The sequence below is a fragment of the Cervus canadensis genome, chromosome 7 (assembly GCF_019320065.1).
Source record: "Cervus canadensis isolate Bull #8, Minnesota chromosome 7, ASM1932006v1, whole genome shotgun sequence".
Classification (NCBI taxonomy): Eukaryota; Metazoa; Chordata; class Mammalia; order Artiodactyla; family Cervidae; genus Cervus; species Cervus canadensis.
In genome coordinates this window covers 13,494,174-13,508,948 of record NC_057392.1, presented here as the reverse complement: position 1 = coordinate 13,508,948, position 14,775 = coordinate 13,494,174, and the positions used below count along the sequence as shown (strand labels likewise).

General features: G+C 39.9%; 1 protein-coding gene across 3 annotated transcripts in view; it reads right to left on the bottom strand.

The window, feature by feature from the left end:
- Positions 1-2,690: 2,690 nt before the first annotated feature.
- The window catches only part of TOPBP1 (DNA topoisomerase II binding protein 1), a 72,803-nt gene continuing 60,718 nt past the window's right edge, over positions 2,691-14,775 (bottom strand). For all 3 annotated transcript variants that reach the window (XM_043474378.1, XM_043474379.1, XM_043474380.1), the window contains one exon: positions 2,691-3,529. In XM_043474378.1, the coding sequence (XP_043330313.1) occupies positions 3,386-3,529 (144 nt within the window). In that variant the 3' untranslated portion in view covers positions 2,691-3,385. The remainder of the gene's footprint in view (positions 3,530-14,775) is intronic.

The following is a 14,775-nucleotide window of genomic DNA, read 5'->3' as shown; positions in this document are numbered from 1 at the left end:
TTAAAAATATTGCTATTACATTAAAAGCAAAACATTCTATTGCTTCTCTTTATGCCTTGAAAAACATAAATATCTGTATCCTGGCTTTTCTTCCTATAAACACCTCACAAATTTAAAACACTCAATACTTTCAATTACAAAATCCCAATGCTAAAGAAGCATGAAATGCCAAAAGAATGCTACTCCTTATAAATGGGAGAAAAACAAAGAGCTGTGTGCCTTGCTGGTTGACCACAGATTTTTTTCCCCAAGAAACATGAATTGATTTAAAAATATTTATTTTGTATCTGCTTATTCCATCCACTGTTTGAGGTGCTGGGTACATGCCAATAAAACAGGTCAATAAATACAGATTAAAAAGTATTTTTTAGGCTAGAGTGGGGGTCACACTATGGCCAACTGCCTATTTCCATATTGCCTTGAACTCAGGATAGTTTTTATATTTTAGAGGGTTGGAGGAAAAATGCCACAAGACCAGCCCACATTACTTAAAAGTTCATTTTCCACCTTCTACAGACAAAGCTTGCCAACCCCTGCTATAAAGCAACATGTATGAAAGCATCTCCAAGTTAAAGGTTTATCTGTTAAGTTGCTGCAGGAGAGGGAAACATCAGGTCCTGGGATGGAGCGCTAAGAAGGGATCTTTTGCTTCATGCAGCAAAGACTTCACAAATGAGCCACGCCCCGACCCTCCCCAAAAAAGTGAGAGTTTGAGGGATGCACACTCCATTGGCAGAACCTCTTCAGAAAGTGAGACTGGACTCATGCCATGGGGTTGTTGGTTTTTATGGGCTGAGTAATTTCATAAGCTAATGGCTGGGAGGAATATTCTTGCTATTTCAGGGAAGGATGGGATTTTTCCAGAAACTGGGCCACTGCCCACTTTTCCCATCTGAGTGATTTTATTACAATGAAAGTATAAGCTAAATGTCAATGACCAGATTATTCTTGAAGTCATCTTGGTTTCAGCCAGTTCCAGCCTGTTCAGCATGCTAATAAATAGCTGTGCCCTCCTTCACTGTCCAGAGGTTCTGTCCTGTCCCTTCCCCTCCTGTCTCAAACAGGTATGGACTAGAGCTTAAACAACAAACCTCTCACAATTCTGGAGGCTAGAAGTTTGAGGTCCAGGTGCTGCCAGGGGAGGCTTCTAGTAAGGCATCTTCTCCTGACTTGCAGACAGCTGCCTGTGTCCCCACGTGGCATTTCCTCTGTGCCCATGAACTCCTGGTCTCTCCTTTAAAACCCACTCTTATGACGTCATTTAACCTTAATTATTTCCTTAAAGGCCAATCTCCAAGTATAGTCACATATAGGGTTAAGTGTCAATCTGTGAAATTTTCCTTAGTGGGCTGAGGAAGATAAAATTCAGCCTGAAATGTCTGCACTGAGGGCCCTACCTCTATAACTCTGAGGGAGCATGTGTGCTAAGTGGTTTGCTCCTGAAGTCCACAAACTACCTTACATGCTGAGGAGTCATATTTGTTGAATCAATGAATCGTGATAAGGCCAGAGTAATGCACACGAAAAGTCACGGGGGAATATAAGAAATGCTAATTTAAATGTCATAGATTAAAATACTACAGTAGTTCTAAGGAGAAAGTAAGAATAATTAAGGAAAGTTTTTTTTCTTCCCTTTTAAATGAGATAGCTACCTATGCTTAGAATTATCTGCATGTAAAAAGACTTTGCAGGCATAAGGACATTTACAGTGTAAGAGTCAAAACCTGAGTGAAAATGTGCTTTGCAGTGTTAGACAGATTCTGGAGAGTCAAGAGAAGCTGAGATCTGGAGGCTTAAAATTGTATGTTAAGGCCTGAACAGAGAAAATATAGTTCATAATCATGGCAGAGAAGACAATGCTACATTAGTTCATTTTTTCTAAGATAGAGAAATAGGAAAATAATATTTGTTCTGGTAAGTGTGCTCATCAAGAAAAGAGTAACTATTTCAAAGAATTTTTAAGTAGTGAAATTCAGAGAGAAACATACCTCAAACTGCCGATGAATGGACCAGCTAATACAAAATGGTTCTAATAAAACCAGGTCTATGGGTTTTTGTTTGGAGGAGGGCAGGAGTACAGTTTATATGACAATGCTACCTGTTTGCTGGTGTAAGAATTTGTGTTGTCCTAAGGTGTGAATTAGCTTCGAAGCTAAAAAGACTGAAGGACAGTGATAACCCCTACTTCATTTAGATAAAAATCTGATGAAAACTTCAGGGGTTTGGTGTTCAGGTTAAGGATTTTAATTCATCATCATTTGAGTTTGCCTTTCAAAGATTATTACTAGGAATTGAACAATTTACATCAAAATTACAGTCCCTTAAACAAAGTGAGGTAGCCTTATATTTAGAGAACTGTGGCCATGCATGTAGTATCTAGTGTTTAGATTAACAGAGGCTAATGCAGTTCTGTAGTTCTTCCTTTTTTAAACCCACCAGAGCAATATTCTACATGTGTATATGAAAGTTGCTCAGTTATGTCCGACTCTTTTGTGACCCCATTTGACTATACAGTCCATGGAATTCTCCAGGCCAGAATACTGGAGTGGGTAGCTGTTTCCTTTTCCATGGGATCTTCCCAATCCGGGGATCTAACCCAGGTCTCCTGCACTGCAGGCAGATTCTTTACCAACTGAGCCACCAGGGAAGCCCCAATATTCTACATAAACAACATCAGAAACATAACTAGATTCATTTTAAAGCTGTTTTACAAATCTTTTATTTGCTTCAACAAGAGAATGGTTACCAGAATGTTTGTTTTTTTCTTTAAATTATCTATTTGAACAACTACTTTGAGTCACTACTTTTATTCTTTATTGTCTTTATTGTCCAAGTTTTGGCCCCCAAACTTGGCAAACATCATGGAGATTTGTAAAAACATGCATATACATATATACACACGCACTTAAGTTTAAAGCCTCAGTTCCTCATTAAACCTTGTGCTCAGGCTCCTATTAAGAAGAGGTAAAATGGTTTGAGAAGCTAAAAATCAGGGAAAATATGAATGAATCCCAATTGACAACTTTCCTGTCGTTATGAAATAAAGCAGACATTTTAAGGCAAAATCTAACACCTTGCTAAAACTTCCACTAAACTACAGACTTGGATACTTACAAGCAAATAAATAAAAACCCACCTTACACACATCAGTATGGTTTAATGACAAGCTAGCTGAAGAGCTGCATTTTGTTATTTCAGGCAACTATTAGGATCAGTTAATATTTCAGTGATTAAAATTTCAGGTGTTGAAAACTAACTTCAAGCTTCACCATTACACTGAAGCTGAATTCTCCAGGTTCTTGTCTTTAAATTACAGATCCATAACAGTCATACTCAAGTTATTAATTTAAAAAACATTTAATGTTTGGTAACTGAGTAAATATAATTACTGTACTCTGGGTCGTTTGATTTTATTTTTTTCTGTAGGGGCTTTCCTCTTTTGTGAGAATCCAGGCCCAGGTTCCTTTTTATTCTGAAGAAATGACGCAGCTTCTGGTAGACAGTAATTTTCTACTTGAGGAGGGGATTCCTATAAAAGAGGGTAAAAACCCAACATTGTTAATTTTTTTTTTTTTCAGATTTCAAACGGTTGTTAATAAGCTAAAAGATTCCTTTACTCTGCTTTATAATCAAAAAACTTAAACATCAGTCTTCCAAGATAGCTACTTAGCACTTGTCACCCTTAATGAACAGATCCCACGTAACAAAATTTCACCTTTCATCAGAAAAATGAGTTTACAGCTCAGGCAGAGCGGGGCTAGCTCAGATCTTAATGGATTAAATATAGATTAAAAACAGAATAGAGAAAACATAAAATACAGTTAACAGCTATCATTTAAGTGAGATGTTGTATTTATTGCAAGTTTCTGAAAACCTTTAAAAATTTTTTCAATAAGTATGTAAGATACGTTTTTTATTCTCCATTTTACAGATAAAAAAGGTTAAATGACACAGTGTTATATAACTAGCGGGTGGCAAAGCCAAAATTCATGTACCTCTCCACTTGACTCCAAAATCCTTTGCATTTTTCTTCCTTACAACCATATTGCAACATAAAAGAAAACAGCTATTAAAAGTGAAATTTATTCCTGGCAACATGGTAGACTGGAGAACGCAAGGAATCACCACCACACTGGGTAAGTGCCTTTCAATCCAACTCTTCCGAAGTTTAACAAGTATAACTTCTGACCAGAATACTGTAGAAGAAACAATCAGGCAAATACCAAAGGGGGGTCGACCTTTGGAAAGAAGGAAATGAATGGGGTGAATCCTCTTTTTCACTTTTTACAGCTTTTAGTCAGGGGAGATGCCCCTGTCTGTGTCGTGTTGACTGGTTAAAACAGAAAGCTTGGAAGAGGCACAGGACAGAATGGCACCATAGCACTAGAAAATGAGGTGGGAAGTTCCAGAAAATTTGAGGGGAGCTCCAACTCTGTATTATAAACATTGACCAAATTCTTACTTGTATCTCTAAATCATGTATGTCAGAGACTCAAGGTAAGGCCCCAAGAACCCAACTGAGACTTGAGCTGCAACTTACTGTGTAAGGTCAGCCAAGCAAACGGCCTACTGTCTTCAAGGACGTAAAGACTTAATATACTAGAGACGTCAAACACTTAAACTGACCTGCAGGTTTAATGTAATTCCTATTAAAATCATAGCAAGGTGTTTTTATAGACAAACAAGCTTATTTAAAAATTTACATATAAAGATACAAGCCAAAAAAAAAAAAAAAGTACAAGCGCTAGAATAGCAACAACATTTTGAAAAAGAGGAATAAAGAGAAAGGAATCATTACCTAGGATTAGGACTAATTGAGTATTGCAAAAAGAAAAAAAAAAAGTCTTGCAGAGGGAAAGACACACAGATTGATGGAACAGAACAAAGAATCCAGAAACAGACTGACACAAAACCCACGACTGAATTTTGACAAAGGTGCAAATGCAACTAAACGGAGTGATTAACCGTCTGCTCTTTAACAAATGGTTCTAGAGCAACTGGATATTCCAAGGCAGAAAACCCCCCAGCCAATCCTCTGACAATTTTGTCCTAAACCTCACAATGAGGTTTCCCTGGTGGCTCAAATGGTGAAGAATCTGCCTACAATGCAGGAGAACTGGGTTCAATCCTGGGTCAGGAAGATCCTCTGGAGAAGGGAATGGCTAGCCACTGCAGTATTCTTACCTGGAGAATCCCATGGACAGAGGAGCCTGGTGGGCTATAGTCCATGGGGTCACAAAGAGTCGGACAGAATTTAGAGACTGTCATATGTTTTATGGAAAATGGGTCAAAGAAAGTATAAAAACTAGAAACTTTTAAACCTCTGTTTTGCAAAAAATCCTGTTAAGAGATAAAAGTAGGGAATCCCTGTTGGTTCAGGGGTTAGGACTCAGTGCTTCCACTGCTGGGGGCCTGGGGATTCAGCCCCTGGTGGGGGAACTAAGATCCTGCAAGCTGTGTGGCACAAAAAAAAAAAAAAGAGAGAGGATAGTAAATAGATAAACCGAGACAGGGAGAAAATATGTGCAAATACATATCCAACAAAAGACGAGTATCTGCTACAAACAACTCTCAAGGGTAAAACCAATTCAATTACAAAATGGGCCAAAGACATGAGGAGACATTTCAATAAAGAGGATTATAAACATGGTAAAAAAGCACACAAAGAGATGTTCACTTTGATTAGCCATTAAGGAAATGCAACAAGCTAAAACCACGAGAGATTATATGCCAAGTGAAATGATAATTAAATGTAGATAAGGATACAAAGAAACTGGATCACTCAGACATTGATGGTGGGAATGTAAAATATGCCCACTCTGGAAACATACACTTGGGCACTTATCCTAGTGCAATGTAATCTTATATTCACATACAAACTATACAAACATTCCTAGCCGCTCCAATCCAGAAATAACCCAGATGTCCTTCAACAGGTTAAAGATTAACTGTAGTATATCTGTATTACTCAGTAATGAAATGGAATAAAAGTGTATACTAACACAACAATTTGGATGAATCTCAAAAGAATTTTACTGGGTGAAAAAAGCCAACTGTCAAAGTTCACACACTATTAGTAATTTCATTTATTGAAGATTTTAAAAATCACTAAATTATAGAAATGGACAAAAGATTACTAACTGGGACCTGCTGGTGGTCCAGTAGTTAAGAATCTACCTTGCAAAGCAGGGGACACAGGTCTGACCCCTGCTTGGGGAACTAAATTCCACAAGCTGCAGAGCAACTGAGCCCACGGACTGCAACGACTGAGCCCATACACGGGAGACCATGCGCCACAGTCAGGATGTCCATGGGCTGCGACAAAAGACCTTCGTGGTGTGATCAAGATCCCATGTGCCACAACCGAGACCTCACACAGCGAAATAGTGACTTTTGTTTGTTAGTGTCCTCTTAAGATTGGTGGTTGCCAGGCATTAGAGACAGCTTGGAAGGGGGGAAAAATGACACATTGCATAAAGAACAATTCAAATTACCATTAACTTCTTATCAGAAATAAAAGAGGCCAGGAGAGAATGAAGTCTTTAAAGTACTAGAAGAAGAAAAAAACTCTACCCCCAATTCTATATCCTATCAAAAATCTTCAAGAATAAAAGTAAAACAGACATTTTCAAAAAAGAAAACTAGAATTGGTCCCCATCATATCTGTACTACAAACTAAAGAAAGTTCTTCAGGCTGAAGGAAAATGATACCACACGAAAACTTAGCTCTTTAGAAAGAAATAACACTTAAGATGATATATATTAGGGTAAATATAAAAGGCTTCCCTTTTGATTTCCTTAATATAAATAAGACTGTCTAAGGCATAACTTACAAAGTATAACACAAAATTGTGGAGTTGTAGCAGATAGATGGGTCAGACATTAAACATTTTAGTAGTTGCAAATCTTTGTTGCAACTACTCAACTATGCAGTTGGAGTGCAAAAGCAGCCAAACAGAATATGCCAATGAATGAACATAGCTGGGTTTCAACTTTCTAAGTTTTATTTATAAAATAGGCAACAGACTGGACTGTGGGCTATAGTTTACTGACTCCTGGTTTGAAGAACAGGGGAAGCAACTGAATCTATATGGTTCCAAGATTTCTAAATTTTATGCAAAATGGTACAATAGTAGCTCTAGAAAGATTATGAAATATTAAGTATACTGTAATCAGCAGAGCAAAACACTTCCACCTATCAAAAAAAAGCAGAGAAGCTGTTGCTTTAAAAAGAACGGACGCTGGACTTGCCTGGCAGTCAGTGGTTGAGAGTCCACCTGCCAATGCAGGGGACACAGGTTTAATCCCTGGTCCAGAAGATCCCACACGCCATGGAGCAACTAAGCCCACGTGCTGCAACTAGGGAGTCCATGTGCCGAGAGCCCATGCTGCTCAGCAAGAGAAGCCACAGCAATGGAAACCCATACATCACAGCTAGAGAGTGGACCCCACTCACTTCAACTAGAGAAAGCTCACACAGCAACAGAGAGCCAGTGCAGACAAAAAAAGGACAATGAACAAAATGGAGTTCTACAAGATATTTAATACCAAAAAAGACAAGAAAAGAACTGAGGAACAAAGAACTGAGAGACAAACCAAAAGACAAATGGCAAAAAACAAAATCCAGTACTGGTAATTACATTGTGGACTAAACATTTTAGAGAATAAAAACCAAATCCCAACTATATCCTGTTTATAAGAAAGCTATGTTTCCCACTCAATTTTTAAAAATATTTAACTGGGGGATAATTGCTCTACAATATTGTATTGGTTTCTGCCATACATCAACATGTACCAGCCACAGGTACACATATGTCCCCTGCCTCTAAACCTGCCTCCCACCCCATCCCACCCCTCCAGGTCGTCACACACAGAGCCAGAGTTTGAGCTCCCTGAGGCATACAGCAAATTCCCACTGGCTATCTGGGTTTTACTCGTGGTTGTGTATGTTTCCATGCTACACTCTCCATTCGTCCCACCTTCTCCTCCCACCCCTTCTCTGTGTTCACAAGTCTGTTCTCTGTGTCCGCATCTCCATTGCTGCCCTGCAAATAGGTTCATCAGTACCATCTTTCTAGGTTCCATATATATGTGTTAATATATAATATTTTTCTCTGACTTATTCACTCTAATAGGCTCTAGGTTCATCCACCTCATTAGCACTGAATCAAATGCACTCCTTTTCATGGCTAAGTAATATTCCATTACACACACATATGTATATACATATATACATGTACCTATGCATATACATACATATATATATGTAAATAGTGCTGCAATGAACATTGGGGGTACATGTCTTTTTCAATTATGGTTTCATCTAGGTATATACCCAGTAGTAGGATTGTTGGGTCATATGGTAGTTTTATTCCTAGTTTTTAAAGGAATTTCCACACTGTCCTCCATAGTGGCTCTATCAATTTACATTCCCACCAACAGTTCCAAGAGGATTCCCTTTCAAGAAATTCATTTAAAGACAAAGATAATTTAAAATTTTTAAAAAAGAGAAATTAAGAAGAAATAATCCCATTTATAGCTGCACCAAAAAGAATAAAATACTGGGCAATAAATTCAACTAACATTTATAAACAGTAAGACTGATGAAATAAAGACTTATAAATTAGTAAACTGTAAGCTGTAAGACTGATGAAAAAGATACAAATATACATAAAGATAATCTGTGCTCATAGATTAGAAGAATTAATGTTGTTAAAATGTCCTTGCTACCCAAAGCAATCTACAGATTCAATGCAATCCCTATCAAAATTCCATGGCATTTTCCAGAGAAACAGAACAAACAATCCTAAAATTTGTATGGAAACAAAAAAGACCTCAAACAAAGCTATCTAGAGAAAGAATCCACTCCAGTATTCTTGCCTGGAAAACCCCATGGATGGAGAAGCCTGGTGGGCTACAGTCCATGGAATCACAAAGAGTCGGACACGACTGAGTGACTTCACTTAGAGAAAGAACAACAAAGTTGGAGCATCATGTGCCCTGATTTCAGACTATATTACGAAGCTACAGTTATCAAAATAGTACATCATGTGAAATGCAGGGCTGGATGAAGCATAAGCTGGAATCAAGACTGCCGGGAGAACCATCAATAACCTCAAATATGCAGATGACACTACCCTTATGGCAGAAAGCAAAGAGGAACTTAAGAGCTTTTTGATAAAGTGAAAGAGGAGAATGAAAAAGCTGGCATAAAACTCAAAATTCAGAAAACTAAGATCATGATATCTGGTCCCATCACTTCATGGCAAATAGATGGGGAATGGAAACAGTGACAGACTTTATTTTGGGGGGCTCCAAAATCACTGCAGATGGTGACTGAAGCCATGAAATTAAGACACTTGCTCCTTGGAAGAAAAGCTATGACAAACCTACACAGCAGAGACATTACTTTGCCAACAAAGGTCTGTCTAGTCAAAGCTATGGTTTTTCTAGTAGTCATGCATGGATGTGAGAGCTGGACCATAAAGAAAGCTGAGCACTAAAGAATTGATGCTTTTGAACTATGGCATTGGAGAAGACTCTTGAGAGTCCCTTGGACTGCAAAGAGATCCAATCAGTCAATCCTACAGGAAATCAATCCTGAATATTCATTGGAAGGACCAAAGTATTGGTAGCTCCAATACTTTGGCCACCTGATGTGAAGAGCTGACTCACTGAAAAAGACACTGATGCTGGGAAAGACTGAAGGCAGGAGGAGAAGGGGATGACAGAGGACAAGATGGTTGGATGGCATCACTGACTCGATGGACATAAGTTTGAGCAAGCTCTGGGAGATGGTGAAGGACAGGGAAGCCTGGTGTGCTGCAATACATGGGGCCGCAAAGGCTTGGGACACAGCCGAGCAACTGAACAACACTGGCCAAAAAACAGATCAAGGCAATAGACTAGAGGCCCAGAAATAATCATATGCATACATGGTCAAGTAATTTACAACAAAGATGCCAAGAATATACAACAGGGAAAAGACAGTCTTTTCAATAAACAGTGTTGGGGGAAAACTAAATTACCACATGCAAAAGAATGAAACTCAATTAATATCTTACATCACACACAAAAATAAACTCAAAATGGATTAAAGACTTGAACATAAGACCTGAAACCATAAAACTCCTAGAAAAAAACAGGTGGCAAACTTCTTGACAGTAGTTTTTGTTTTTTTGACTTGACACAAAAAGCAAAGGCAACAAAAGCAAAAATAAACAAGTGAGATTATCAAATGAAAAGCTTCTGCACAATGAAGGAAACCATCAACAAAATGAAAGGGCAACTTGTCAAATGGGAGAAAATATTTGCAAATTATGTATCTGATAAGGAGTTAATATCCAAAGTATACAAAACACTCATAAAACTCAATAGCAAAAAAAAAAAAAAAAATTCCATTAAAAAATAGGCAGAGGATTTGAACAGACATTTTCCCAAAGAAGACATACAGATGGATAACAGGTACATGAAAAAGTGCTCAACATGACTAATCAACAAAGAAATGCAAATCAAAACTACAATGAGATATCATCTCACACTTGTTAGAATAACTTTTATACAGAAAAGACAAGAAACAACACACGTTAGCAAGAATGCAGAGAAAAGGGAACCTCTGTGCACCACTGGTGGGAATGTAAATGCTACAGCCACTATGGAAAACAGTATGAAGGTTACACAAAAAATTAAAGACAGAACTACTATATGGTCCAAAAATTCCACTGCTGGGTATTTACCCAACAGAAACAAAAACACTAACTTGAAAAGATGTCTACATTCCCATGTTCACTGAAGCATTATTTACAATAGCCAAGATATGAGTATCCAGTAATGAATGAATGGATAAAGAAAACTGGTATATACACATACACACACTCACACAGACTAAATGGAATACTGGCAGCCATTGAAGAGGAAACCCTGCCAATTGTGGCAACATGGATGGACCTTGAGGGCACTATGCTAAGCAAAAAGAGTCAAACAGAGAAATACAAATACTAAATGATTTTTTTATAAATGGAATATCTAAAAAACAAAACCCTCAGAACTCAACAGATGGAGAGAACAGATTGATGGTTGCTTGAAAGAGGCAGGGGGTTGAGAAGCGGGTGGGCAGAAAGGATGAGGGTGGTCAGGAGATAACCCTGTCTTAATCATGTATAGAAAACCAAGAATTATTAGATATCTGATAAATCCCTCTAACATGGAAGATGAAAACCCAGCTGTGAAAACACAGCTTAGTGGAAACAGAACTATTCAGACATAAGAAAACGTAAAAAAAAAAGAACCTCCTACCAGATTATAGTTACATATAAAGGATTATGAATCAGATGGCTTTAAACTACTCAACAGCAATACTAGAAGCAAGGAGACAAAAGTTACCAGAAGAGACAAAGGGCAGTGAATGGAGTTCCTGGGATGACGGCAGTGTACAGAAGTAGATACAGGGTGACCATCCAAACCGAAGCAACGCAACTGAAGACACGCTGACGTCTGTTACCACGAGCATCCCTGCAGCCACAGCACCTAGTTTCTAACCTGAAGTCAGAACACTGGGGTAAGTCTATCTCAGGGTCCTACCTCTGCTTGGTTTCTCTTGGCCATGAACTTGACGTGAAGCTGCTGCTCTCCCATCCTTAGCCTGCTGCCTCACTCTACAAAGGACTTCTGTTTTGACCTACTCCTGAGACCTGGAGATAGGCAATGATGAGCTCAGATGCAGAAATACAGTGCAGTTTACTCCCCCAATGCACTTCTCCAGATATCCAGAACTTGACACACATATCAACCCTGACAAAGGCAAGGATATGAACAACCAGAGAGGAGCAGCTGGCGGTCATATGAGACTAGCATCTACAGTTTATCCTGGGTGCCTGGATGACATTCTGCAATCCTTTACCAGGAAATACTTTCTATACACTCTTTCATATGTAAGAAAAAATACCAACAAATTATAGTACACTTACAAACACTTGACACAGTACAAATTAAGCAATTCATCTATGTTGGGTCCTATCTTAGATGGCAGCCATATCCCTGAAACAATCAGTAACTTCTGGAGGGATAAAGTACAGGAGCCTCTCCACATTCCTCTCATCTCCGCCCCTTATTCAATTAGTAGAATTTTAAAACCTTGTATCTTAACAAACAGATTTCTAAAAAATATATTTAGGGGGAGGCGGTTCCAAGATGGTGGAGGAATAGGACAGGGAGACCTCTTTCTCTCTCACAAATTCATCAAAAGATCATCTGAATGTTGAGCAACTTCCACAAAACAACTTCTGAACACTGGCAGAGTACACCAGGCACCCAGAAAAGCAGCCCATTCTCTTTGAAAGGAGGTAGGACAAAATATAAACGACAGAAACAGGGACAAAAGATTTAGGGATGGAGACCCGTCCTGGGGAGAGAGTGTGAAGAAGTTTCCACACAGTAGGAAGCTCTCTCACAGGTGGGTCTGTGGGGAGTTTTGTAATCTCAGAGGCAACATAACTGGGAGAAAAAAAAAAAGACCTCACAGAATACACACCTAACCACAACTGCCAGCATCACAGTAGCCCAGATGCTTGTGTCTACCACCAGAGAGTGGGGGCTGGGCAGGGAGGTGTGGGCAGCATCATCGGTCCTTAGGGTAAGGACTGGGCCTGAATGCCCTGATGACAATCTGAGTGAGCTAACATGATACCACAACATGGGATCGCCAGAGACCAAAAAAAAAAAAAAAAAACCTTTCCTGAGAAAGGCTCTAACACAGCACGGTCACCCCTGGTGTGCTCACAGAACAAAGATGAGTGAATGCCAAAGGAGTGTGAGCCAGCTGCAATATAGGGCCCTCCCTCCCCAGAGGCAGAGAGGCAGGCGTGTGACAGAGCCAGAGCCGGAAGGCAAGGGGCTGCGGCAATCTCAGCCCCGGAGACTGCACCTTCCACCAAACTGTGAGCATACTCCCAGTTGCTAGCTACGTCTTCCTGGGATCCTGGATGGTTGACATCTGCCAGGAGTGTCACAGCCTGAGATCAGCTCCCCAGAGACACACGGCATACCTGTGATGGTGCTCTCGCAGCACACCGGGGGAACCAACAGGCCAGGACCAGGGAGGTGATTAAGATGCGTGGTGCATCTGGGACAGTGTGCTCATCAAGCACTGGGTTGCCTGAGCTGCTTGGACCTGGGAGGTACAAAACGCACAGCCCATCTGGACCTCTGCCCTGCAAAGCTCTCGAGAACCTGAGCAGCTCAGACCTGGGGATCGCATGGAATGTAGGGTCCATTTGGGACAGTGCCCTTGCAGAGCACCCTGGAGTCTAAGCAGGGTAGACCTGGGAAACATACGCTGCCTTCGGCTATGGCAAACCCAGGGTGGTCCATACACTGCGAGCACTCCCCACACACGCCAGTGGTATTTGTTTGCAGTGTCCCTCCCTCCCCAAAACACACTGAAAAAGTGAGCCTAAATAAGTAGCCACCTTCACCCCCCTGTGTCAGGGCGGAAAGTAGACACTGAAGAGACTTGCAAACAGAGGAAGTCAAAATAAACAGAAGAAGGAACCGCTGTGGAAGAGACAGGTGCAACGCATTAAAACCCTGCAGTTAATATTGACTGTGCATTGGAGGGGGACCTATAGACCTTGAAAACAAGTACAAGCTGGAAAAAGGGATTATCTGACACTGAACTAACATCACACTGCCCACAACAGCGCCAGAGAAATTCCTAGATATATTTTTACTATTATGACTTTTTCATTTGTTAAAGAAACTTTTTTATTATTCCTTTAATTTTTATAACCTCGTATTACCTAGCATAAAAAGGACCCTATTTTTTAAAGTAAATTTCACATATATATATATAAATATTGTGATTGATTTTGTTTTTGTATTTTATATTGTATTTTTGAGAGTCTATTCTAGATTTTTAATCTTGCTTTTTGGTATTATCAATTTTGTACCTTTAAGAATCTAATCTTCCGTATCCATTTTCACTTAGGGATTTGATTACTGGCTTGATTGCTCTCTCCCGTTTTGACTCTCCCTTTTCTTCTCCAGATCACCTCTATGTCCTTCCTTCCTCTTCTCTTCTCTACTTAACTCTGTGAATCTCTCTGGGTGTTCTGGGATGTGGAGAGCACTTAGGGAATTGATTACTGGCTAGACTGCTCTCTCCTCTTTGACTCCACCTCTTCTCTTGGTCACCTCTATCTTCCTCCTCCCTCTTCTCTTCTCTATGTAATTCTATGAATCCCCCTGTGTGTTCTTTGCTGTGGAGAATTGTTTCACAATTAACCTAGATGTTTTACCATCTGTGCTGTATGGATGGAGAAGTCTTGAGGCTACTGTAAGAGAAGGACTGAAAGCCAGAGGCAGGAGGCTTAACTCCAACACTTGACAACATCAGAGAACTCCTGACTCTGGGAACATTAATAAACAAGAGCTCACCCAAAAGTCTCAATACCTACACTGAAACCAAGCTCCACCCAAGAGCCAACAAGTTCCAGTGCAAGACATCCCATGCTAATTCTCCAGCAAAACAGGAACACAACCCTGAGCATTAAAACACAGGCTGCCCAAAGCCATGCCAAACCCACAGACACCCCAAAACTCACTACTGGACACTTCACTGCACTACAGAGAGAAGATATCCAGCTCCACCCACCAGAACACAGACACAAGCTCCCCCAATCAAGAAACCATGACAAGCCACTAGTCCAACTCCACCCACAGGGAATAGACTCCACAATAAAGAGAAACCATGAACTTACAGCCTACAGACATGGCACC